At 52.8% G+C, this 27,621-nt stretch overlaps 1 protein-coding gene across 1 annotated transcript; it reads left to right on the top strand.

Moving 5' to 3' along the window:
* Window positions 1–962: 962 nt before the first annotated feature.
* On the top strand, window positions 963–27,621 carry MMP28 (matrix metallopeptidase 28). The gene is made up of 9 exons (XM_056126523.1): window positions 963–973; window positions 1,243–1,555; window positions 12,266–12,345; window positions 12,506–12,693; window positions 20,827–21,051; window positions 23,851–24,096; window positions 25,017–25,166; window positions 25,503–25,670; window positions 27,137–27,621. The coding sequence occupies exons 1-9, from the start codon at window positions 963–965 to the stop codon at window positions 27,529–27,531; spliced, it is 1,776 nt and encodes a 591-aa protein (XP_055982498.1). The 3' UTR covers window positions 27,532–27,621.

The raw sequence follows: 27,621 nt of genomic DNA, 5'->3' as shown, positions 1-27,621 counted from the left end.
TATTAATGCATAGAGTGAAAAGTTTGCTTTTGCTTAGTTTATTTCTGAGGGTAACTGGGTGTTCAGGGGTTCTGGCTCTGTGCTCAGGGGGAACATCGTCATGAGTGGGATGGAACCCAGATTGACCTCATGCAAGGTAAGCACCCTACCCATTGTATTAGAGCTCAGGCCAAGTATGTGTTTAGATATTTACACTGAAAGCATCTCACAGCATTCTGTTGCCATTGTGTGAGCTATAGAAACCCTGGCACTTTTTATTCTTATTTGCCCTTAATTTTCTGGGAACTAGATCTCCACATGCTCTCTTTTTTTTTTTTTTTTGGATGAGGAACTAAAACTGGAGCTAATTAACCCTCTTTGCCAAAAGTCAGAAAACTGCAGCCTATCATGTGTGAGATGTACACTGCAGAACCGGAAGACAGTCGAGGTTAAGGCACTTGCCCCGCAGGCAGCTGCCTCAGTGACAATGGTTGGAATCCTGCACCGCTTAAGCCCCTCACGCACACAGCCAGCTGTGGCCCCTAAGTACTGCAGGTGTGAACTTGCAAAAAAAATCACCACGACCCCTCCCCCCAACCATGTGTACTGGCACTGGAGAGACACTATAGAGAGTAGGAGTAAGCCCTGCGCATCTTCCCCTGTGGCCCCCCCCAGATCCTCTCCCCGAAAGAAGTGTGTTGCGTGATACCAGGCACGATGTTCAGTTATAAACAGGCGTTACTTTCGCCTTAAACCGACTCTGCTATCATAACATCGGTATTCTGATTACACTTACTCACTGATGAGAAACGGATCCAGAGAGAGTGAGTGGCTTGCCCAAAGACGACACAGCCAGCCAGTGGCTTGGGCAGAACTCACGAGGCGGGCAAAGCTACCGATCTGGGACTCAACAATTCTGACGCCGGTCCCGGGTCTACTTCTCTAACACCCCAGGACCGTGCTCTGCCAACCTGGTTGAAACAATGACCCGCAGGTAAGCCAAGACTCCCTTCTCAGCAAAATCCTAGGGTGGCCACAAGCTTCTGGAGAGGATCCCTCACTTCCCCCCCCCCCCACCCCCGTCATCCCCCAGCCAAAACCCCCGCTCGAGAGATCCGAGCAACTGGAGGTGACAGGCGGGGCACTGGGAACGCAGCTCGGCGATGCAGCGGGCGGTGCAGGCTCCAGGACTGCTCCGGGCCGGTGGGTGGGGCCGCCGCGCCGGGATCCCGGCCCCTCCCCCTCCTTTCCTCCTTCTTCTAGGTCCCGGCTTGGCGCACTCGGCGGCAGCTACAGCCGGGTTCGGGCCACCTCTGCTGGCTCTCGGGAAGCGCCGCCGGCCCGCTGGCCCCGGGGACGTGCGCCGTGCGTTGGGCGCAGCGCCGGCGCCTTCCCGGCTCGCTGCAACACCCCACTCCCGGCCTCCCAGCGCCCCGGCCCCGACGAGATGGTCCCGCGCATCGGCAGCTCGCGGTGCGCCCTGCTGCTGCAGCTCCTGCTGCTGCTGCAGCGCTGTAGCGCGCTGCACGCCCAGCTCACGGAGCGCCCTGGCCAGGAACTGCGCCGCGAGGCAGAGGTACAGAGGGAGTGCGGGTGGAGAGGGGTCCGCGTGCTGCAGATGACCCAGGACTTGGCCAGGTCAGACCCTCCCACACACGCTGTTCCAGCAGCGCTGACGTCCAGTGTCACTCACCTTGGTCCTCTGCACCTTGCAAACTTGCACACAAAGAGCACGCGGGCCGAGGAGCACGCCAACTTGGCACAGGCTTTCTCGGGCTGGGGCAGGAGAGAGGGACAGGGTAGGACAGACAGGCGAGAACTGGATGGTAGGCAGAAGATCTGCACCCTAGTGTGGCGCCAGTCACTCGCTCTGAACGTCTAGGCTAGGGAGACTGAGCAATTCACTCATCGGACGCTCCGAGTCCTCCCCGAGTGTCAGACGCAGTGGAAGGTCCCCAGATTGGTGACATTGGGGCCGAGGGTCGTGGTGACTCGCCCTGGCGTTCCCGAACTGCTTGGCAGGGCAGCACTCCCTCTGAGAGCGGGTTTTCCTCGCCTGTAAATTGCGTGAGGGTAGTATGTTCTCAAGACGAGCTTCAACCGCATTCTTAAGGGCGCATCGCGGCTGCAGTGAGAAAAGTGGGCAGGGCAGTGGGGTGGACTTGGAGGACTTGAGGGTGTCAGGCGGTTCCTTTCCTCCTTTAGACTTGGTTGCTTGCTATAGATTCCACAAAGGGAAAATTTCGGTGAGGTAGTGTGGGGACCAACTTGGGGCATCTATAATAAAGGTGATTGGAGAGACCTGAGCCATCAGGCAATGTGGTCAACCTGGGTTCTATCCCTGGAACCCCATATGGTCCTTCTAACCAGGAGTGATCTCTGAGTGCTGAGCCAGAAGTAGTCCTTGAGCACTGCCAATTGTGATCCAAAAACCAATAAATAAATTTTTAAAAAAATTTAAAAAGGTAAATGAAAGAGTATGCATGCTTTGCATGCATAAGGTCCTAGGGTTTTTTCCGGGGTTGGGAGTGGGGGTCCTCCCTGCATGATGAATTACAGAGGGAATTGCGCAGGGCCCACCAGGACTACACCCAGTGGTACTAGGGGAGAGGGTAATATGTACTACAGTGGATCTATGGAAGGTATGTGCTCCAGCCCTTTGTTTTCTCTCCTCTGAATTTGAACCCCCACATCTACAAATAATAACACATCTCCCTTCCTTCCTTCCTTCCTTCCCTCCCTCCCTCCCTCCCTCCCTCCCTCCTTCCCTCCCTCCCTCCCTCCCTCCCTCCTTCCTTCCTTCCTTCCTTCCTTCCTTCCTTCCTTCCTTCCTTCTTTCTTGTCTTTGAGCCCCATCCTGGCTATGCTCAGGGCTTACTCCTGGCTCCTCACTCAGGGACCACTCCTGGCAGTTCTCAAGGGACCTTCTGTGGTGCTGAGACTCGAACCAGGGTCAGCCATGTGCCAGCAAGCGGCTTATCCTTATGCTATCTCTCCACTTTTCTTTCTTTCCCAAAGAAGTGTCTGTGTTCTCTCTCCAGATATCAGGGCTGGGGTCTCCGCCATTTTAAAGGGAAGGGGTGGAAGTAAGTTTTAAACTCCTAAATCAGGTGTCCTATCCTGGACACCTAAGAGCCTCACTTCTCTCTGAAAGTGCTCCTTGAGAGCTTCACATCCTTCCTCCCCTCATCCTCAAAGAGGTGGGCTGTATTGGGGAGTCTGCAGGACAAGGAGGAATCGCTCTTCCTACTCTCCGCCAGATTCCTCAGGGAATCGCTCTTCCTACTCTCCGCCAGATTCCACCACTCACTGCTATAAGCCCTTGGGAAATGACCCTGCTTCTATCATGGGTACCCCTCAAACTCCTTAACCCCTTCTCCTTCCAAACCCTGCTCTGGTTCTGTGTGCTCAGCTTTGGCACATCGGGAATCTCTTTGTTTCTCTGAATTTAGAGTCTTACAACATCAAGTGCAGAGTCCTCTCAGCCCCAGGAGAAGGCTTATGTCTACCAAGCCAAGTCTTGTTAAGAGTCCCACCCCACTCCCCCCAGCGCCCCCATCTGAGTCCCAGGCAATCCTTGGCAGGAGAACAGACAGTCCCCATGCCTGCGGTGGCCTCAGAGGGAGAGAATTTCAACTTGGGGTGTGCTTGGGAAACGTAATATCTAGCATATTGAATCTGTTTCCAGCTATTTAACATAACTGGGGGAAGGATATTTTAATTTAATTTAATTTTTTTTCTGGGACAAACCTGGCAGTGCTCAGCGCTTACTCCTGAGTCAGCAAGGGAACCATATAAAGACAGGAGTCAGCTGCGTGCAGGGCGAGTGACTTACCTGCTGTGCTATCTCCCTCTGGCCCCAAGAGATTTTTTGCAGGGGACCACCCTCAGCGGTGCTCAAGGCTTACTCCTGGCTCTACATTCAGGGCTCACTCCTGGCAGGCTCTGGGGACCATACAGGAGTGCCGAGGGTTGAACCAGGGTCAATAGCATACAAGACAAATGCCTTTCCCACTGTACTATCATTCTGACCCCAAGAGATTTTTAATCCTGGGAAGAAAAGTCACTTTAAAATTATGAAAAACTGAGACTGGAGGGATCGCTCAATTGGCTGAGCACATGCTTTGCAAGCCAGAGGTCCAGGTTCAGTTCCCTGCACCATGTGTGGTCCTCAAGGAGCTACGCTTGAGCGACAAGCCAGGAATAGTCCCTGTGCACGGCTGGGTATGGTTCAAAAGAAACAAAAAAGCACTGAAAACTCTGGAGTTGTCTAAGGGGTGTGTCTGGCCCTACATGCTATGCATGTACATACATGTGTATAATATATATGTATATATATGCAGTCTGGGGAAATATGTGTGTGTTGGTAGGTCTCTGCATATTTTTGTAAGTAGCCAATTGCATGGGCTTTGGTTGGGCAGACTGGAGTACAAAATATGTAAAGCAACTATTTTCAGCCTTGGACAACAGACAGCCTGGATTGTAATTCCTAAGAGATGGTGTTGTAGTTCCCATGGTGACATTACAAATGACTCCAAAACTCAATGGAACACCATTTATTAAGGTCACAAATATCAAAGGTTAGACTGTTTTTTTTTTCTTTTTGTGGGGGTAGTGGTTTGTGTTTTGAGCTACACCAGCTGTGCTGTGGCTTCCTCCTGCCTCTGTGCTCAGGGAGCACTCCTGGCGGAGCTCAGAGGATCACATTAAATGCCAAGGATCAATCTCAGATAGCAAACACCTTTCTTTTCTTTTCTTTTCTTTTATGAGGAGGGAGCCACCCCCCAGCAATGCTCAGGAGTTACTCCTGACTCTGCACTCAGAAACTACTCCTGGTGGTGCACAAAGGACCATATGGGGTACCGAGGATTGAACCCAGGTTAGCTGCGTGCAAGTCAAATGCCTTACCCATTATACCATCACTCTGGGCCCAAACGCCTTACCCTCTGTATTATCTCTGGGCTGAGGGTCAGACTGGAACAGAGCATGCCAAGGCCACAAGTTTCTGCCCTGCACTGTCAAGGCTGGAGCCGCTGACAGGCTGTTGCTCAGAGAGCTGGCAGCTAGGGCCTGTGTTCCTCACCAAGTGGGCTGATCCATGGGGTCTTTCCTTCCTCATGGGCTAGTTTAGTTTGAGGTGTCTCCCTGTCTGTTGACTGGGTCTAACAACCATGCACAGAAGGGAACTTCCAAAGGGACACCCCTTGCCCCAGCTTTTTACTTGGACGGCACTTTTTCCTGACTGCCATGCAGGGAATGAGACCCCAGCCAACAGACTTAGAGAAAGAACTTGTGTCCTTTTTTATAACCTCAGCATTGCATCTGTGATAACCCAATGGTGGATGGGGTATCAATGTAACACTGGTTCCAGGGGAGGGTCCTTAGACCCCACAGTTGGGACTTGGGTAGTGAGGTCACGGTGTGAGAAGAACACAGGGACGAAAGACAGTGTATGGTGGTCATTTAGAAAAGTCCAACCATCCACAGAAGGGAACTTCCAAAGGGATACCACTTGCCCCAGCTCTTTACTTGGATGGCACTTTTTCCTGACTGCCATGCAGGGAATGAGACCCCAGGCAGAGTTTAGCAGTCCTCCTGGGCTGATAGGCAGCAGCCAGTGTTTCCCACTCTGCATGTGACACAGGAAAACCAGAGGCCAGACCATCTTAGGTGACATCCTTCAGGCCTGGACTCAGTCGGTTCCTCCCCTGTAAAAAAAACGAGGGCGTTACATTTCTGAAATAACTTCCAAGATTCTCTCTAGTGCTCCCGTTCTTTGTTATGTTTGCTTGCCTGTGCCTCTGTGTGTGTGTGTGTGTGTGTGTGTGTGTGTGTGTGTGTATACATTTTCTCTCCTGTGTGTCCCTGTCTGTCTAGATGTCGCCGTGTGTCCCTGGGTCTCTATGTCCACGGTGCTTACAAAGGAATAAAGCAGATACTTTGTGGAGGGACCTTTGCCTGCAAGGAGAGTAACTGTTTACAAAGCTTTCATCGTTACCCACTTAGGAAAAACAGGCCCCTCACAATCCTGGGGAGGAGGAAGACTCCCCTCCCCTGCTGACTTGCAGGAGCCAGAGTTAATGAATGACATCATCGTTCAGCCCCTTCCCCTTCCCAGCCAGGCCCTGTCCTGTTCTTGGGCAACACACACTGTCTCAGGGGAACTATATCTTAGCTTTGTCAGGACCCTTTTTACAACATCCAGGCTGGATGGCCAGGACTGGCCTGAGTGTCGGCCTTATGTGCCAGGCCAGCCGGGGGCCCAGTACCCCAGGGAGCCGGAGATATTGTTTCTCCAGGGCTTCCATGGAGTGTGGAGGTCCTGCCCTCATATTCCTCTATGTTTCTCATACCCCAAAGCCATTCAATGGCCTTTTGGTGAGTCAGAAATCCAGAAGCTGGGGTGTGGAAGTCGTTCCCAAGGGCTTGGCTCAGTGACTCATGTCTTGGATGAGTGGAAGTATAAGAGAGACTCAGAAGGGTCCCAGGAAATCCCAGGATGGTCAAAAAGCAGATGGGGAGCTCATGGGAAACCTAAGAAATCCAGCAAACGTTGTATAGCAGAGACAAGAGCCTGGCCAGGTGAGGCTGGGTGGGTGAGGGTGTTATTTAGTGTCCTAATCTAGCTTCAAAATACTGCAGATTGTGAGTGACCTGCAGAGTATGATTGGCATCAGGGAAAATGCAGGACAGGGTCTGAATGAAGACTGGCCAGCTTGTCAACTCCCTGAAGCTGGGAAAATGAAGGAAGGAGTGGGGAATGCAGCAGAGGGCAACTGAGTCACTGCCACTCCAAACTCTGAGTCTGACGCTGGGGGTGAGGTGAAGAAGAGGGAAGAAAGGGAGTCAGATAGAGTGAAGGCGAAGCCTCTGATCAGATTAAAAGCCAGAGCTGGGCTGGTGCCACAGCCCCAGAGCCAGAGAGTAAGAGCAGATCACTCTGGCTGCCTGTGGGGGTCTCTAGGGGATCCAGCTTTGGTCTCTCAGTCTGTCCGGAAAGCTGGGGTCACCGCCTGCGCTCTGCCCTCAGCTCAGCCCCGAGATTGCCCTGCCTAGGAGACAGAAGGAATCCAGCTGGGAACACCCCCACTTTTGCCTTTTTCTTTGTTGAGGGTCATTTCTCTTCCCAGTGGAGAATGCAGCTTGATCCCTGCTGCCTCGCTTTTAAAGTCTGTGGACCACCTGCTTGGTGTGGAACAAGACATCCGAGACAGGTCAGAGGGTCAGTTCAAGAGAAGTTCTGTGCTCACCATCACCCTTGAGCAAGACCCTATATACCCCCTCAAGACTCTCCTTGTCTTTTGGATGGAAATGAGGCCTGAGAGATGGCTCGAAGGGCTGGAGCTCAGACTTTGCATGCAGGAACCCCCGTCTCCATCCTCAGCATCCAAGGGTCCCCGAAGCACAGTCAGAAGCATGGAGACTGGAGAAACCCTCCAGCTCTATAGGGCTGTGAAACTCAAAATAGGTCTGATCCCCTTAACAGCGCTAGGATCATCCAGACTGATTACCCCAAAGTATGTTTATCTGTTGCACATGCCAAAGCAGAGCCAGCTATCAGCTGTGTATCTTGAGTTGGCTAACAAATAGTGAAGATGTTTTCCATGCTGCACACAATCGCATAGACTGAGGTCAGAATAAAACAGTGTGAGAGGGAATAAATCAGGGTTAGAGGACCAGATTCCTGCACCAGCTTGCTATGTCGCAGTTTCTTTTTTTTTGAGGGTCACACCTGGCGATGCTCAGAGTTTACTCCTGGCTCTGCTCTCAGGAATTAGCCCTGGCAATGCTCAGGTGACCATATGGGATGTGGGGAATCGAACCTGGGTTGGCTGCATGCAAGGCAAATGTCCTACCTGCTGTGCTATCACTCCAGCCCCCCATGTCGCAGTTTTAAAATTCTTGATTTCATATTTTGCTGCTGCAACTCTTTGATGTGGAGGCTGTTCCTGTAAGCATGAGATGGGGAGCTTGGCTGTTCCTGCACTCATCTGCCAAGATACCTTAAAACCCTATGACCATTTGGGCCCGAGTAATAGTACAGCAGGATGGGCACTTGCCTTGCACATCGCTGACATGGGTTTGGGATATGGCACTACGTATAGTCACCTTTTTTTTCTTTTTGGGTCACACCTGATGATGCACAGGGGTTACTCCTGCCTCTGCGCTCAGGAATTAATCCTGGTGGTGTTACGGCGACCATATGGGATGCTGCAAATCGAACCCAGGTTGGCGTGTGCAAGACAAATGCCCTACCCACTTTGTTATCGCTCCAGCCCTTACATATAGTCCCTTGAGCCCCACAAAGAGTGATTCCTGAGCACAGAAGCAGGAGTTAGCTCTGAGCACTGTTGGAAAAGGCCCAGCCCCTGCAATTAAAAGAAAAAAAGGGTAGAACTAAAATATTTCTTATCTCTAATCCTACCCTCTGATTTTGTTTGTTTTAATTTTTGTTTCGGAGAGCCCGGCAAGCTACCGAGAGTATTCGATATGCCAGACACAGTAACAACAAAGTCTCCAATGGAGACGTTACTGGGCCCGCTCGAGCAAATCGACGATCAACGGGAGGGCCTTTACCTTTACCTTTTTTAATTTTTGTTTGATTTGAGGCCACATTTGGCCATGCTCAGGGCTAACTCCTGCCTCTGTGCTCAGGAATCACTCCTGGTGGGCTTGGGGGACTATATGTGGTGCTGGCGATTAAACCCGGGTTAGTCATATGCAAGTGCAGGAACCTTGCCTGCTGTACTTTTTGTCTGACCTGACACTCTGATTTTAGAGGAAAGGAAGCCCACAGAGGCTTCAGATTTGCCTAAAGACACCCAGTAGTGACCTCAGGAATAAAAGTCTAGTCACTCATCCAACTCTCTTATCCTCCCGGGCCAGTGACTCAGAGCTCCTGACTCAGGTCTGGCCTAGTTTGGCTGTACCTCAGTTGCTAGTTTTGCCTTGTTTAATATCGGCCAGAATCTCTCCTTCCTTTAGGAGCTAAATGGGCTGGGCTCTAGGTTTCCTAGGGCAAGTCAGGACGTATTAGAAAACCTCCCAGGCCCTCCCCACCCCCTTCCAGTTCTGATTCAGCGTAGCATAGAGGAAATGCTCTCTTTTACCTAAGCACACAGACACACAGACTTTGCAGAGGCGACTCTGGGAAAGCAGTCCCTGCCCTTACCAAGGAAGTGTGTTGACACAAACTCTTAGAGTGAATCACCAAGGGCACAGCCTGCGGCTTCTGCACTCCATTCAGCCCAGCCTGGGGCTCCCCAGAAGACATGGGTGAAGACCAGGGAAGAGAGAAATCTTGGTATTTGAACTGTGAGGTCTAAACACCAGGATCTTTGGGGTACCTGTCCATGAAGGAGACCAGGGGTGACCCAGTGGAGTTCAGAAAGTTCCCCAGGAAAACACAGAATCAGCGCCAGAAGCCTAGCAGGGAAATGACTCCTCCATGGCCACTATGGAGGAGCCAGGAGGAAGCCTGGACTGCACTGCCCAGTTTGGAGTCTCCTGGGGGCCTGTGGCCACAATGTCCTCGGCCATGCTCTTGCTCTGCCCAAGAAGACAGGAACTTAGCTCTCATCTCTGCAGGGGCCCCGAGGCGTGACAGGCAGATGACATCTCTACCCTTTCTCCTCCATAGCCAGTCGGGCAAGGCAGCCCTGTGTCTGTTCTGCACTCTCTGCCCTGTCCCAGCCCTTCTTCACCCCACCAGATAGCTGGGCTTTCCTGCCACCTATGGTCCCCCTGACTGCGATGGAAAAAAGGGCCCTCTAAAGGAGGCCCGGGGATTCATACCCCTCTGAAGCCGTTCTGAAGCAGCGCACGTGACTCGGGAGTGACTGGGTTACAGGTCGCCAACCTGGCCTCTCCTACAAACCCACCCAGTCCTTATCAGGGAGTAGGCTCTGGTTCTGGAACTAGGAAGCCTTGGCCAGAGAGGGCAGGAGGGGACGCCACCCGAGGGGAGGGGAAATGGACAGCAGTGTCTCCTGTTTCCTGGTACTTGGGCAGGCAAGGTGGGTGAAGGGCAGGATGGGGAGGGGACAGAAGGCCTTTTTCAGGGATCCATCAATGGGCCAGTCCTGACCCTTACCCGTGGGTGGTAAGTCAGAACTGAATGTCCAGTGGGCAGCCTGAACTTATGTCCAAGACAGCAGCCAAGAGACACCAAAAGAATGAGAAAAAGAAATTTTAAGAATTTGACATTTTCTATTTCCATAAAAGCACTCAAATATTATAATGAGCAAGGTCCAGACTTAAGGACTTCCTTGTTTTATATTTAATACACACAGATTTTTTTAAAATACATTTAAAAAAAACACACACAGGAAAAGGCCCCTCAATACCAATGAGGTTGAATGCTCAGAATTTCTATCAGGTCATAGGGGGCAGGAAGACCACTCAGGGATGCATACCTGGCATATCAATTCCCTAGGTTCTGTTTCTGGCACTGATTTGCCCCCCCACCCCCTCCAAAAGTTCCAGGTGTAGCTCTGGAGACCCCTCAGTATCAGCAGGTATGGTTCTGGGGACCCCAGCACCCGTGGGCCTGCACAGCACATCACTGGGCCCTAGCACTGAACCGACCAGTTCAAGTTGATCAAGTATTACGGGGAGTATCCTCCAGGGGCCCTGGTTACTACTTGGGAGACCTGCCACCCCGCCCCTCAAAAGTTTAACTTTGTGCAGGCTAACCCAGCCTATAGATGGTTGCAGTCCTAAAGTCTGTTTCTGATTTTCCCAGGAAGGTAAATCAATTAGAGGCATGATTAAGCAGCAACTATGTATTTGACCAAGGGGCTCCACATGCATTGCTTGAATTAATCCTTGGGAAAATCTTGCTGGAGTTACTCTCAATCTCATGATATAGGTAGAGAGACAGGATTGATGAGATGAATTTACCCCTGGCCACCCAGTAGCCAAGATTGTGAAACAGATTCTTGATTTCAAGCCCGGTGGCTATTCCATAATACCACAATATTTTGAGTAGGAAATATTCTTCCAGATTAAACCACTTGAATTTCTTTAATCCATGCTGCATCCCGAAATGAACTACAAATTGCGAAGGGAAAAATGAAAGCCACGGTACTGAAGTACTAATAAATTCATGCAGAGAAACAATAACACATAAATAGTTTTATGTCCACCTAATTCTTACCCCTGTGTTTCCTTGCTATCAAATCAACCCCAATCACAGCTGCTGCCTCCAGGAGAAACTTTGGAGGTGAAGGTAAACAGGATCTAAGTGAGTACAGCGGGTGGGGCACTTGCTTGGTGTGTGGCCGTGACCCAGGTTGATTCCTGCACCACATATGGTCCCCTGAGCACTGCCAGGAGTGATCCCTGAGTGCAGAGCCAGGAATAAGCCCTGTCATCGTCCAGGGTGGCCCCAAAACATAAAGCAATAAAGAAAATAGATACTATTTTGCAAAGCTTTGCAAGTGTTCAGCCTCCTGGATTTCTGTACAGTTTGGTTTTTAGTTCTTGTTGTTGTTTGTCTTTCTGGTCACACCCGGTGATACTCAGGGGTCATGCCAGGCTCTGCACTCAGGAATTACTCCTGGCGGTGCTCAGAGGACCATATAGATGCTGAGGATCAAACCTGGGTCAGCTACATGCAAGGCAAACAGCCTCCTTACTGTACTACTTCTCTGGTCCTACAATTGTCTTTTTGGAGGATGGCAGTTAGGACCTTGGGCCACAGGTGGTGGTGCTCAGTTACTCTTTTTTTTTTTTTAACTTTTTGGGTCACACCCGGCGATGCACAGGGGTTACTCCTGGCTTTGCACTCAGGAATTACTCCTGGCAGTGCTCAGAAGGACAATATGGGATGCTGGGAACTAAACCGGGTTGGCCGCGTGCAAGGTAAATGCCCTACCCATTGTACTATTGCTCCAGCCCCTAGTTAGTCTTTATCTCATAATGCAGGTAAAGAGAAAGATTGATGAGATGAAGTAATTTTCCCCTGGTCACCCAGAACTCTTCCTGGCTCTGTGGCCGAGTGAAGGAACTCCCTAACAGGGTTCATAGTCATGATATCTTTCGAGCAGGGACTGTGTAATCAGTTAAGAAAGTAGGATGCAAAGGTTTGGGAATAGTGAGAGACTTGCTTGGGACCATCTAGGATTCAGGGGTAGCAGGGTCCTGTGTCTTGATCCCAGGACTTTCCCCTATAAGACAAAGGGGAGACGGGGATGTGGTATGTGCCATGGACTCTTGGAGACCCCAGGAGGACAGAGGGTGCCCAACCATGGGCAAAGCTGACATTCTCTCCCCTTTCCCCCAGGTATTCCTGGAGAAATACGGATATCTCCGCGCACGCGCCTCTCATGCTCCCACCTTCACACAATTCAGCAACGCTGTCAGGTAAGAGAGGACTCAGGGATACTGGAATTCAGTCCTTGGGGGCCCCTTCCTCCTCTTGAAAGGCTCTGTCCCATTATTCCCTTTCCTCTCCTGCACGCCCTGCCTTCACCCCATCACCCTTCCTCCTCTGCTGATCCGTCGTCTCGATTCCTCCTAACAGGGAGTTCCAGTGGGTGAACCAGCTGCCCGTCAGCGGTGTGCTGGACCCTGCCACTCTGCGCCAGATGACACTGCCCCGCTGTGGTGTGGCAGACGCTGATAGCCAGGGGTCCTGGGCGGAGCGGGTCAGCGTCCTGTTTGCTGGACGTCGGGCCAAAATGAGACGGAAGAAACGCTTTGCAAAGCAAGGTAAGCGCTGCTAGAACCCCGGGAGGCTGAGGGTCGGGTGTGTGTGTCTGGGGGTGGCGGTAGTGGCTCAAGTGGAAGAGTGTAGGCCTGGAATGTGCCAGCTCTGGGGTTTGTTTCTGGACCCCGGAGCATATTTGCTCAGCAGCAGCACATCACAACAGTTAAAAAATTCAGCTAGGCTGAAATTTTCTGACATCCTAAAGCCCCATGACAAGGGAAAAAAAAAACCCAGCTCTGTCTATGACTGGACTGCGTGTGTGTGTCGTATGTTTTTTTTGGGGGGGGGGGCATCTACGAAACAAATGTGTTGGGGGGGCACCAGGACTATATCCTGCAGTGAGCAGGAGACCACATGATGCTGGGGATGGAAGTGGGACCTTCTGCATGCCCAGCATGAGGTCCAGCCTTTTGAACACTCTCCTCAGTCCTACAAAGAGACATGATCAAGCTTTTTTTTTTCTTTTTGGATCACACTCGGTGATGCTCAGGGATTTCACCACTCAGGAATTATTCCTAGTGGTGCTTGGGGAACTATATGGAATGCCAGGGACCAAACCCAGGTTGACTGCATGCAAAGCAAACACAATACCCGCTGTACTATCACTCTGGCCCCATGATCAATAAGCTCTTGCCCAGGGCAGGCGGGGGAGGGAGGTGGACACTAAGCCTCTTTGACCTAAGTTCCATGTAATGAACATGGACTTTTTTTTTAATTGTAGTTTTGGTAACAGTGGCTTCAATAGTGTTCATTTTCATGGTTTTAATGTACAAATTACTGCATCTTCACCACCACCAAAGTGCCCATCACCCTCCATTTATCCTTTCTAAATAATCTTGTCCCATCTTCCCTGCCTCCTCTCCCCAATGCTTGGGAATCTCAGCTCTTCAAAGTTTGATCATTGTTCAATACTGTCTAGTCCCTTGTTTTGTCTCTGAATACTACAGATGAGTACGATCACTTAGTACTTGCCCTTCTCCCTCTGGTTATTTCACTAAATACAATGCCCTCTAGTTCCATCCATTCAGACTGTAAGATATTTCATCTTTTCTTATGGCTGCATCCTATTTATTATGTCTCTATGCCACAATTTCTTCATTCATTCATCTATGGTTGGATATTTGGGTTGATTCCATCTCCTGGCTATTGTACTTAGTGCTGCAGTGAACACAGGCATGCATATATCTTTTCAAATGAATGTTTTTGGAGCACAGACCTTTAAATCAGAATTATGCCTACATAGATGACTCACTGCACAAGAATTTCCCAGGGCAACCCCCCTCCAGCACAGTAAATTCCTTCCTCAGTTTTTGATGCAGGGCAGTTAAACTGTGCCCTCGGGTTCCCTTTATAGTTAACTGTAACTGTTTTCATCAGAATTGATTCCTTTTCGTAAGAATTATTGAACAAAGCTGTGATTGATTCAACCATCAGTTTTTTTTCCAAAGCACATTTTTAGCTGCTTTTTAAACTATAATTCACACACAGTACCATTGGCTCATTGGGAGTGTACAGTTCAGTGGTTCTCTATCTATTTACACAATTGTGCAATAATGACCACAGTCTAATTTCAGAATATTATCATTATATCAGAAAGAAACCACATTCCCCTTAGGTGGTCACTCTCTAGACCTTCCTGCCCCCAGCCTCTGACAACCACTAATCTATTTTCTGTCTCTGTGGATTTGCTTCTGAAAATTTCATCATAGAACATTTAAAAATATTAATTATTTTTTGGTTTGGGGGGCCACACTTAGCAGAGTTCAGAGCTTACTCTTTTTTTGTGGGGTGGGCACACCAGATGTTGCTCAGGGCTTACTCCTGGCTCTGCATTCAGAAATCACTCCTGGTGGGGCTCACCATATGGGATGCTGAGGATTGACCCCAGGTTGGCCATGTGTAAGCAACTGCCCTACCTATTGTACTATCACTCTGGCCCTAAGGGCTTACTCTTGTCTCTGTGCTCAAGGATCACTTCTGGTGGTGGGGGGGTGGGGGAGACTATATGTGGTGCTGGGGATTTGAACCAGGGTCGATGTATGCAAGGCAAGTCCACTATCTGCTGTGCTACTGCTCTGGCCCCCTCTAACCAGTTTTCACACTCTTAGGGATCAGGGATGGGGCTCAGTGATAAGAGGACAGTCTTTGTGTAAGGCCCTGGTTCCATCCTTAGCACCACACACAACCTCTCCTCAAAATTTACAATGACCAAGATTTCTTTTGGGGGGTGGGGAGAAGCGGGGGATATACCAGATGATGCTCAGAGTTACTCTTGGCTCTGCTCAGGGAACCATATGCGATGTGAGAGATTGAACCCAGGTTGGCTGCATGCAAGACAAACATCCCTTATCCGCTCGACTCTCTCTCCAGCCGCTCAGTAATCAAGGTTTTTATTCAGTCTGGCTTTCATCCATAATTAATTGATTGTGAGCACTTTGAGCCCTTGCCTCTTTCATCAGCATTTACTGCTTTTACCAACCACATCCGTTACGGGACTGGAGGCTCAGAGTTTGTTTTTATTTCTTAGCTGATCCATAAGGAAATTGTGGGCGGGGACCCTCAGCTGTTAGAGGCTGATGCTTGCCAAAACAATTTACTGTGTCAACACAACCGCACTGCGGTTCCCTGCACTGACTGCTGCTGGAAAAGCAGGGAGCCGGACTCGGAAAGCTGCCCATGCATGCTGTCACTGTATGCGGGGTCCTGCCGTGTACCTGATGGAACAGATGGTCCCTTTCTGCTGTCACGGGCTGGGAATCTTGCAACTTCTGGAAGTCACTTTGCTCTGTCTTCTTTTCTGTTATGTGGGTCCTTGCAGGTTGTCTTGGGGCACTGTGTCATGTCCTCAGGCCCCAAGTGAGGAGCTGAGGGAGTCCCTTGGCGACTTTCCTGTTTGGAGCATCCCCTTGGGGAAGGAGACAGCTCCGCATCACTCAGGATGGCCCTGCTCTCCAGCTGAGGCCGTTCCATTGTGTGACCAGGTTAGACGGAGCATTTCCCTCTTGCTCACACGAACCCTAGCAGCTTCACTTCCTTTCCTGAAGAAGGTCCCTACAGAGGAGCCATGGACTTGGCGGGGCGGTATCACTTCCTGTGCCCTAGGAAACACATGTCACAATAACAGTAAACATTTGGGGGGGGGGGGGGCTGCAGTGGAGAGATAGTACAAGGCTTAAGGTGCTTGCCTTGCATGTGGCTGACCCTCATTTGATCCCAGATAATGCATGCTCCCCTAAGCACTGCTAGGAGTGACCCTTAAGCCCAGAGCTAGAAGGAGGCCCTGAGCACCAGCCCAGTTCTAAATGCACTTTTCTTATTTATGCCCATGGTCAGCCTTGTTTACTCTCATTGTGTTATCTCTCCTGCCCATTAGCCTCATTTTGAAGATGGGCAAACTGAGGCACTGAACCCACTTGCCCAGGACCATCAAACTGGAGGGTGGTTAGGTCCCCTCTTCAGAGTGAAGTGAGATAAGTGAGGGAGTGTGAAACTCCGCAGAATTTGAGTAGATGCTCCCCAGTGGTGTGGGGTCCCAGCCAGTGCGTACCCCTCTCTCCCCCCACTTCGTGAGTGATGCTTTGTCCAAGAGGCCAGGTCCCGGGACAAGGTGACTTGGTGAAATAGCAGCACTTAAATTTGAATTTCAAATGATCACTAAAAACTTGCTTTACTTTCTCCTAGGGCTGGAGCGATAGCACAGCGGTAGGGCGTTCGCCTTACAAGTGGCCAACATGGCTGACCCGAGTTCGATTCCTCCGCCCCTCTCGGAGAGCCCGGCAAGCTACCGAGAGTATTCGATATGCCAAACACAGTAACAACAAAGTCTCCAATGGAGACGTTACTGGGCCCGCTCGAGAAAATCAACAATCAACGGGAGGGCCTTTTACTTTCTCCTAGGTATACTAAAAGAAAGATTGGCTGCTTGTCTAAAAATGAATGTTTTACTGGGCATTCTGTAACCTCCTGAAACCAGGGAGCTTCCCTCTGTGCCTGCAGAGCAGGTGTCCAGTCCCCGGCTCAGCTAGCGGGGAGCACTGGTGGGTGTGTGTCAGGGCTAGAGAGGGGAATAACCTCTCCTCCCTGCTCTTCCCTGTGGAGGCTAGCTTGCAGCCTGGCATTCCTGACCACAGTGCCCATACCTGTTTTGGCTACAATGCTCACCTGTGTGCCAGAGATGGCACTGTCGCGCGCGCGCGCGCGCGCGCGTGTGTGTGTGTGTGTGGTGTGTGTGTGTGTGTGATGTATCCCGGAGAGCAGAGTGAGTGGGGCCATGCATACGGGTGACACTGGGGCTCAAACTCAGGGCATCCCCCTTTCCAGGCAGGCACTTTTGCTACTGAGCCATCCCATGGCCCAGGAATAGATGTTTGTTTATTTATTTATTTTGGTTTTGGGGTCACACTCAACAGTGCTCAGGGCTTACTTCCAGCTCTGTGCTCAGATAGCACTCATGGCCTTGCTCAGGAGACCACGTGTGGTGCTGAGGATCAAATTCAGGTCAACTATGCGCAAGGCCAGCTCCCTACCCACTGTATTATCACTCTGGCCCCAGGAATAGATGTTTAATGAGCATCTACTACATGCCAGGCAGCTTAACTTACATTTTTATTTGTTATTTCATTTCAACCCCACTTTGCAAAGGAGACTGGGGCTTGGAGAAATGCCATGCTCTGTTATGTAAGTTCTAAGTAGAGTTCTGGGATTCTAACCACAGAGTGTCCCTGCCTGTTGAGAGGTGGGGCTCCAGGGCTCCCTGCCCCATCTCCTCTTCCTTATTCCTTTCTGAATCAGAGAGAGAAAGAGAGAGAGAGAGAGAGAGAGAGAGAGAGAGAGAGAGAGAGAGAGAGAGAGAGCTGTTGTGTCCAGGTGCTGTTGTTGGGGTGTTGAAGAAGGCACCGTGTCCTGTCACCCAGCCAGGAGTTTGGGCTGGAGCCAGACTGCCCCGGGGACACCCTGTGGAATAAAACAGTGAAGGACTCAAGCTGGCTGGGCGCTTCCTTCCTGGCAGGCAGCACACCGACAGCCCCACTCCAGAGGAAACTGCTATTTTCTCTCAATTCTTTATTCTTTGTTTTGCTTTTTGGCCACACCCAGCTGCTCTCAGGGCTTGCTCTTGCCTCTGCACTCAGCTATCACTCCTGGCATGGCCTGGGGCATCTTATAGGGTGCCAGGCTGCGTGCAAAGCAAGTGCCCTGCCCGATATACTGTTGCTTCAGCACCTTTTCTCTCGATTCTTGTTGATATTTGTCTTCCCTCTCCTCCTTGCAAATGCATGTGCAGGAATACTCTCTCTCTCTCTCTCTCTCTCTCTCTCTCACACACACACACACACACACACACACACACACACACACACATTTCACAGAGGACTTTGATTCTTGGCATTATCACCATCGCTAATCACCTAAAGCAGAGGTTCCTAAATTTATCTGATTTATTGTCCCCTCTTCAGAAAAAAAAAAATCACCGAGTACCCCCCTGAAAATTTTTATTTTTCATTTCTCCCCATTCCCTCTACTCATGTCCGGGATCAAACCCAGGGCCTTGCACATGCAAGGCAAGTGCTCAACCACCAAGTCTAACAATCCCCAGCTCCAGAAATCTACATTCTTTTTTTGGGGGGGGGGGCGGGTGGTTTGGCTTTTTCAGTCACCCCCAGCAATTCTCAGGGGTCACTCCTAGTTCTGCACTCAGGAATTACTCCTGGTGGTGCTCAGGGGACCACATGGGATGCTGGGGCTCGAACCCTGGTTAGCAGTGTGCAAGGCAAACGCCCTCCCCACTGTACTATTGTTTCAGTCCTGAAATTTCCATTCTTTGGTGAGGGGTAGGAGGCCTTCCAAGTGGTGTTCAGGAGGTCTGGGGACCCCATCAGTGATTCTTGGCCAACCAGGCCAGTGATTTAGTACAAGAGCTCTAGGGTGTAACGCTGTTTGGGTCCTGTGGTGTTGGGGACAATGAGCCACCCAGGGCTATGCCCTGCAATGCTCGGGGCACATATGCAGGGACTAGAATCACTGTTCTCTCTCCTGGGCCCTTTTCATTTGTTTTTCTTGTTTGTGGGGCCATACATAGCTGTGTTCAGGGTTTACTCCTGGCTCTGTGCTCAGGGATCAATCCTAGTGGGTTGGGTGACCATATGGGATGCTGGGGATAGATTTTGGGTGAGCAGCATGCAAGGCAAATGCCCTCCTTGCTGTACTCTCTCTCTAGCTGACCGGTCCCTCTTTAAACAAACAGGAAACACTCCCGAATACCCTTACCCCCAATCCTTCTAGTGCCCTCTGGAGGGGTGGGAGGGACTTTGGGAAAGATGCCTTAGGAAAAAAAAAGGGGGGGGGTTTGGTCACCCTCCTCCTTTCCAGCAGCGGACTAGCAGACAAAACAGTCCCTACTTTTCTAAAAGCTTGAGGTTGGGATGAGAGTCTGGGAGCCTGGGTACCCTTCAGGATGTGAAGAAGCCCACTGGCCAGCGAGCACGAAGGCCCTGAGAAGTGTTGGCACACAGGGAACCTGGGTAGGGGGTTGTCTCCGGATCCCAGGCCTTCCCTCTGCCTTCCCTGGATCACACTTTCTCAGAACCTCCCTCTGCCTTCCCCGAGGGCTGGCCACTGGCGGGGTTGGGTGGCTGCCAGGCCAAACAGGGCCTAGGAGCTGCCTAGATGGAACTTGGCTCAGTGGGGGCAGGGACACCCCTCCCCTGTGGCCCGGCGGCTGGAAGGAAAAGGGCGCCCAAAGCCTTCTTCCATCTGGAGGAATTCAAGTCCTGCCACGGTTCTGACCAGCATGGACCATGCTGGGGCCAAGAGACAGGCCTGGGGCCTCAGCACATGCGCCTGCTCTGCCTAGGGTCTGGGCAGGATTGGACCCGAGTCTCAATCTCCCCTAAACAGCAGAGAAGCAGAAGAGGCGACCCTGCACAGCCTCCCTCCTGCCTCTCAATGGTGGCCTTCCTCAGGCTGGAGCATCCCTGGCTTCCTACCCCTACCACCCCCTCCCTCTGCCTAAAGCCCAAAAGACAACCAGATTCGGGACTGGAGCAATAGCACAGCGGGTAGGGCGTCTGCCTTGCACGCGGTTGACCCGGGTTTGATTCCCAGCATCCCATATGGTCCCCTGAGCATGGCCAGGGACAATTCCTGAGTGCAGAATCAGGAGTAACCCCTGTGCACTGTGCATTGCTGGGTGTGACTCAAAAAGGGAAAAAAACAAACAAACAGATTCTTGGGCCTCTTGGGGCGGGGGGGGGGGGGGGGGCGGGGGGGGCGGGGGGGGGGCGGCGTTCTGCTCTTCTCTGCGATTCACAGGCTCAGTCCCTGAGCTTGCAAGACACAGAGCCAGCCCACACAGGAAAACGGGTTTCTGGGCAGGCCAAGCACCCCGGTCCCAGGGCATGTGGAGGGGTAGATGGGCCCGGACTCAGTGGCTGGGGGTGTAGCATTCTAGAGGGGGCTACTATGGTGTGGGCCAGAGGGAGAGAATCGAAGCTAAGCAGAGATGGAAAAATGTCCCTGAGCCAGCAGGGAACACACCCTTTGTTCTCATTTGTTTTCACCTCAGAGCTGGCCAGAGTCCCTGAGGAAGTGAGGGGGAGGGCCCGGGGTCAGGGAAAGACCTCAAATAAATGGGTCTTATGGCCACTTGGCAGCCACAGGATGAAGCTTCAGAAGGGGCAGAAGGAGGTGGAAGGTGTGGAGGAGGCGGGGAAGAGCAAGCAGGTTACAGAGCTGCACCCCTCTCCTCCCCCTTCCCCTTACACCCCTTCCCAGGGCTGGACTTGCAGCCAGCAGGAGGCTCGGGGCAGGTTTCAAGCCCAGCCTGTGGGGAGTATGAGATTCTGGCCAGAGGGTCCTTCAGATTAGGGGGAGGGGGCGGGGGGTGCTTTTCCTGGGCAGAGGCTGATTCTGTCCCAATACACCAGGCCCTTCCTGGGCCAGTGCACCAAAGCCTGGGGGGTTCTAAGGCAGAGGTCAACGTGCCAGTTTGAGAGCATCACCTCTCCGGCCAAAGGGGTGATTCACTGGACCAGGGCTATGAGATCAGGGGCTCCCTGGAGGAGAGCATATCTCCGCATCCTGGGGGAAATCAGGGTCCCCAGCACCACCCTCACCCACACAGCCTCTCTGGGTGACAGGCAGCAAGTGGTACAAGCAGCACCTGTCCTACCGCCTGGTCAACTGGCCGCAGCACCTGCCCGAGCAGGCCGTCCGGGGCGCCGTGCGCACCGCCTTCCAGCTGTGGAGCAACGTCTCGGCGCTGGAGTTCTGGGAGGCCCCAGTCACAGGCCCGGCCGACATTCGTCTCACCTTTTTCCAAGGGGACCACAACGATGGATTGAGCAATGCCTTTGATGGCCCAGGTGATGGCCTGGGGTCTCGGTCCTGGGGCAGGAGGGGACCCTACTCAGAGTGGTGGTTGGGGGGCTGACACTGTCTGTCCACGCTGCCTTGGCCACGGGGCATGCCTCTGCACAGAACCCTCAGTCCCCTCATCTGGAGAGTGAGTAGCATGGCCCCAGTCCTGCTCTGCCATGGGGGAAAGGAACAGTCAGATGAGGTTCTGCATGGAGGCACTGTGCCAACCCTTGCTGAGGCCCGCCACTCCTACACCCCTGACTCTAGACAGATCTGTGTCCCTCTCGATCTCCAGCTCATAGACCAAGCAAGGCCCACTCCACTCCACAGTCACAGGTAAGAACAATCCGGCCTCAAAATACCTCACGTCCCCATAGCCCCAGATGGAGCCGTGGGCCCCAACCTGCCACTTTCCCATCAGAGCCGCTCTCCTTTCCCTGCCCTGCCCTGAGGCTTTCTGTGCCCCTCTGCCCCCAGGAGAGGAGCTTGGATAGGTCAGGAGCCCTGTGGGGCCTGGCTGCTCACACCCTCCCTTCCCTGCCTCTCCCACTCTCCATCATGCCACACCATACTACTCCAGCCCCTGCAGCCAGGACCAGGGAAGACTGGGAGAAATTGAGGCTTTTCCTGGGCACACTTGGAATACACACAGGGGCTTGTCCATCCCTTCCATTATCCAGGATCTCACATGCCCCATGTCTGTCTACTCCAGAAGGATCTTGGGAGTGAAGACAGTGCTGGGCTGTGAGTCAGCATGTCAGGCTCCCCCAGGCAGCTCTCTGATTTGGGACCGGAGCCTTGGCTTTTTTGAGTTTAGGTCTCCTCCCTCTGGCTGTATCCCAGGGTTATTGTCAGAGCTAAAGATGCTCAAAACAGCTCAAGGTGGGGAGGGGGGGGCTGGAGAGAAAGTACAATGGGTAGGGCACTTGCCTAACACATGACTGACCCAAATTTGATCCCTGGCACGCCATATGGTCCCCTGATTCCTACCCGATGTGATCCCTGAGTGCAGAGCCAGGAGTAAGCCCTGAGCACCACTGGGTGTGACTAAGAGAAAACATGTAGGGCAGATTCAAAACAGGCATGTGCTCCTCCTAACAGGCCCAGTGCCCGGCCCCGTGAGGCTCCTCTGTCATGGCAGCTCCGAGGCTGGGATCCAGGGAGACCGGGAGGGAAGGACCCTCAGCAAGCGTGCGGGCAGCATTCTCACTGTGCAGTCTGCTCGCCCTTACCCCGCCAGGAGTGAACTGGGATGAGTGACACCCATCACCGGGTCCATCTGGTCCTCTTCTTACTGACAGTGGGGTACTCTTGAGAGCCCAGGAGCCCCGCATGCGATCACCCACTCTGTTCATGCCTATCCCAGGGAGGGACTGACCAGAGCAGGGGCCATGCAGGGGAAGGCGAGAAACGCAACGGTATGCTTTCTCCCTCACTGTACTTGCACAGGAACACACCCAGAATCTGCAGCTAGAAACAGAAGATGACCCACATTCTAGAAGGTTCCTCAGGGGCATCCACTGTGCTGCGCCTAGATCTTTATTTAATGACCCACATTCTAGAAGGTTCCTCGGGGGCATCCACTGTGCTGCGCCTAGATCGTTATTTAATTTTAGTTTTGGCTTTTTGGGTCACACCTGGCAGTGCTCAGGGTTCACTCCTGGCTCTGCACTCAGGAATCATTCCTGGCGGTGATTGAGAGACTAGGTGGGAGGCCAAAGATTGAACCCAGGTCAGCCATGTTCAAACTCCCATGCAAATGCCCTATCCACTGTACTATCACCCCGGCCCTTTGTTTATTTTTTTAAATTTGGGCCATACCCAGAAGTGCCCAGGACACCAAGTAGTGCTGGGAATCCACTCAGATTAGCAGCATGAAAGGCCAGCACCTTAACCCTTATACTGTCTATCTCTCTTATTTCTCCTGGTTTTTTGAAAACACCATCCCTGTGTGGCATATGTAATATTAATGTGTGAGTCAGATCATATAGATAGCTAAGACAAGTCATATGCATATCTGCACTTTTGTCTTTTTTTTTTGCTACACACAGGACAATGTGTGGATAATATATAAATGTATGTATATTTATATATGTATACACACACACATATATACATGGTTTTTGTCTGGGTTTTTTGGGGGAGGGCACACAGGACAGTGCTCAGGACTTACTCCTGGTTCTGTGCTCAGGGATCACTCCCAGCGGGATTGGGGGGACCATATGCAGAGCAAGGGAGATGGGACCATGGTTGGTAGGCTGTGTGCAAGGCAAGCGCCTTACTTACTCTTACTCGTCTACTATGTCCGGTCCCAAATACACTTTTTTTTTCTTTTTGGGTCACACCCGGCAATGCTCAAGGATTACTCCTGGTTCTGGCTCTGCACTCAGGAATTACTCCTGGCGATGCTCAGGGGACCATATGGGGTGCTGGGAATTGAACCCGGGTTGGCCACGTGCAGGGCAAACGCCCTACCCATTGTGCTACCACTCCAGCCCCCCAAATACACACTTTTTAATCCTCAGAAGCACCTGGAAGGAAGCACCTCCTTCTTACCCCGTTGCCAGCTCTAGAGGTTACTAATGCACAGGCCCAGAATCTCCCAATAGCTAGTAAACCGGTTCCTCAGGGTCGTGTCCCAGGCGGCTTGAGCCCGTGCATGCCTCATCTATGCACAGCTCCACGCTCGAGCTACTGGCGGGAGACACACAGGCACACACACACCTTTCTGGCCCGGGTTGGGGGCGGCTGGTGGGGGTGCGCGGCGGGCCGGGGCCTCACCTGACGCTCTGCGCTGCCTGCAGGGGGCGCCCTGGCGCACGCCTTCCTGCCCCGCCGGGGCGAAGCGCACTTCGACGGCGCCGAGCGCTGGAGCCTGGGCCGCCGGCGCGGGCGCAACCTGTTCGTGGTGCTGGCGCACGAGATCGGCCACACTCTCGGCCTGGCGCACTCGCCCGCGCCGCGCGCGCTCATGGCACCCTACTACAAGAAGCTGGGCCGCGACGCGCTGCTCAGCTGGGACGACGTGCTGGCCGTGCAGAGCCTGTATGGTGAGCACCACCCCCCTCCCCCGCCCCCAGCCCCTGGCTGCCCCAGGAGCAGGGACCTGACCCACAGGTGTCCAGGTCGCTGAGCCTTCCCTACCCGCAAATCTCAGATGGTCCGGAGTGAAACACCGCGGGCTTCCTCTTTCTTCTTTTTCACTTGTTGGGTCACGCTCAGGAATTACTCCTGGCGTTGCTGGCGGGACCATGTGGGATGCCGGGGATTGAACCCGGGTCAGCCGCATGCAAGGCAAACGCCCTACCTGTTCTGGCGTATCCCTCCTCCACTCCTCATCATTCTAGCTTCTATGGATCCCCGTGAGACAAGCGCTCCGCCCTCCTTGGCGTTCTAATTCCAGACTCCTGCCCCAGCCGGGAGACGTTTCATCTCTCAAACCTGCCTCAGCCCCTAAACCCCTCTTCTAGCCCATGTCTTTCCCCAGATCTTGAGGCCCCCAGATCTTTTTGCTCCCTCTCCCCGCCTGGCTCTGATCACTCTTCTCCTCCGCTTCAGACAATGATCTTCACTTTCCCCAAACCCAGACAGTCCCCAAGTGTGATCTCCCCCAGAATAAAACAGCCAGGGCTGTTGTCCAGGGACTTGACTAGACCCTAGGCCCTCCCCAAATCCACTATCTCCTTCAGATTGCATGGGGGAGGGGGGGCATGGTGGATGCCAGTGCCCTGGGTTCAAGTCCCTGGTTCAGGGACCAGAGGAATAGTACAGCGGGTAGGGTGTTTGTCTTGCATGCTGCTGACCTGGGTTTGATCCCTGGCACTCCACGTGGTCCCCCAAGCGGGCCAGGAGTTGATCCCTGAGTGCAGAGCCAGGAGTAAGCTCTGAGCATCACTGGGTGTGCCCCCCCAAACCAAAAACACCCTCTCCTAACCAGGGCGCATTCTTGCTCTCTCTTCTGCCCCTGAAGGGAAGCCCCAGGGGGGCTCTATGGCCATCCAGCTCCCAGGAAAGCTGTTCACTGACTTCGAGACCTGGGATACCCACACTCCTCGAGACAGCCGCCCCGAAACTCGTGGACCAAAATATTGCTACTTGCCTTTTGATGCCATCACTGTAGGTAAGTTGGCACCACCCATGCCTGGCTTTCTTCTCTTCTCCCCCACAGACCCAGGCCTTTGGTGCCCAGAGCTGGAGGACAAGGTGGATGGTACAGTGGTGGAGATCAGGGGTGGGGGTGGGGATGAATTAGAAAATCAGGGCTCTGTGTTTTTGTGGGGGAGGGGATGCGGTGGGGGGAATGCCAAGCCATCCTCCGAGGGGTAACAAGCCCACAGTAAGCCAGATGCTGCCTCTGGCACACGTCCCTTCTGCCCGCTCCAGATAATCTGTCCTTGCCAGTTTGAGAAGTGGAGTATCTAGGAAGGTGAGGAGGCTGACTCTTGTCTCTGGACAGATGGGCAAGCACGGCTGTACATCTTCAAAGGGAGCCACTTCTGGGAGGTGGCGGCTGATGGCAATGTCTCGGAGCCCCGGCCAATCCAGGAGAGGTGGGCTGGGCTGCCCCCCAACATCGAGGCTGCTGCAGTGTCTCTGGAGGACGGAGACTTCTACTTCTTCAAAGGTAACATCCCTGGGGCAGAGAAATGGAGACATGTCCCCAAAGAGGGGGTAGGACACCGGGAGTGGAGGCCCAGTCAGTGCTGGACTCTACCACTCAGTAGCAAATGGTCCTTTCACAGGCTCCTGCCTGGTCAGACTGGGTATGTCTCTGCTTTCGCAGCTAGAATGTCATGAGTGGGGAACTGTCCCTCTGGTTTGCTTGGGAAGATCCGTGATCTGAGAAGCATGCAGTAGGTGACTTAATTTTTGGTGGGGGCGTAGCGCACTTGGCTCTGTGCTCTGGATCATTCCTGGGGGTGACTGGGAAACCATGCCTGGTACCAGGATTCAAACCAGGGTTGCGTGACAGTCATAGGCTAAGCAAGTATCTTAACTTTTGTGCTATTTCTCCAGCCTGTGGTATTTGACTTCAGTGAATAGTACCCATTATAGGGCCAGAGCAATAGTGCAGAGGGTCGGGTGTTTGCCTTGCACGTATCTGACTCAGGTTTGATCCCCAGCTCCCCATATGTTTTCTTGAGCACCACCAGGAGTGATCCCTGAGCACAGAGCCAGGAGTAAGCTCTCAGCAAAGTGGGAGTGCCCCATAAACCTGTCACTGTCCTCCTGTTGTTCATCAATTTGCTCTAGCAGGCCCAGTAACATCTCCATCGTGAGACTTGTTGTTACTGTGTTTGGCATATTGAATATGTCACGGGTAGCTTGCTTGCTGGGCTCTCTGAGAGGGGCCGAGGAATTGAACCCGGCTCAGCCAGGCTGGCTGTGCGCAAGGCAAATGCCCTGCCACTGTGCTATTGCTCCAGCCTGGAGAGATAGTACAGCGGGTAGGGCATTTGCCTTGCATGCGGCCGACCCGGGTTCGATTCCCAGCATCCCATATGGTCCCCTGAGCACCGCCAGGAGTAACTCCTGAGTGCAGAGCCAGGAGTAACCCCTGTGCATCGCCAGGTGTGACCCAAAAAGCAATATATATATATACACACATATTTATATATATACATATATATATTGAGAGGGACCAGAGAGATAGTACAGCAAGGAAGGGTGTTTGCCTTGCCTGGGATCAACCTCCAGCACCCTGTATGGTCCCCTGAGCACTGCCAGATGTGATCCCTGAGTACAGAGCCAGGAGTATGATCTGAGCACTGCTAGGTGTGCCCCTACTCCCACCCCCCAAAAAATTAGAAGAAAAAGAGAAGAAAGATCGAGAGCCTACTCCTGGCTTAATGCTAGTAAGGGCCTATTGGTGTCTGGATCCCCAGTGCTCTCGCCCTCTGTGGGCACCTTTTGGCTGCCTAGTCCAGAGCAGCACCCCCTACTGGCCGTGACTAATTACTCGTGTGCTCCATCTGGGTTATCACCAGTACTGATCACTCGGGCTCCCAACAGGAGAGTGGCAGAGATGGAGGGTGAAGGGTGTAAAAGTAAGAGTACCTGGCTCACCCTGGTTTTCCCAATGTCCCGCAGGCAGTCGCTGCTGGAGGTTCCGGGGCCCCAAGTCAGTGTGGGGCTCCCCGCAACTGTGCCGGGCAGGGGGCCTGCCCCGCCACCCTGACGCCGCCCTCTTCTTCCCTCCGCTGAGCCGCCTCGTACTCTTCAAAGGTGCCCGCTACTATGTACTGGCCCCAGGGGGGCTTCAGGTGGAGCCCTACTATCCCCGAGGCCTGCAGGACTGGGGCGGCATCCCAGAGGAGGTCAGCGGTGCCCTGCCGAGACCCAACGGCTCCATCATCTTCTTTCGAGATGACTACTACTGGCGCCTGGACCAGGCCCAGCTGCAGGTGACAGCCTCGGGCCGCTGGGCCTCGGAGCTGCCCTGGATGGGCTGCTGGCATGCCAACTCGGGCCGCGCCCTGTTCTGAAGGCACCCTACGGCTGCGTAAACTGCGTCCCCAGGCCCAGGGGCAGAATCCCAGCAGTCGAGCCAGCCTGGAAGATTGTCCTTGAAGCAA

The sequence above is a fragment of the Sorex fumeus genome, unplaced genomic scaffold (genome assembly GCF_029834395.1).
Source record: "Sorex fumeus unplaced genomic scaffold, SorFum_2.1 ptg000063l, whole genome shotgun sequence".
Taxonomy (NCBI): domain Eukaryota; kingdom Metazoa; phylum Chordata; class Mammalia; order Eulipotyphla; family Soricidae; genus Sorex; species Sorex fumeus.
Note: the sequence above shows the minus strand (reverse complement) of the source record. Positions and strands in the feature narration are given on the sequence as shown.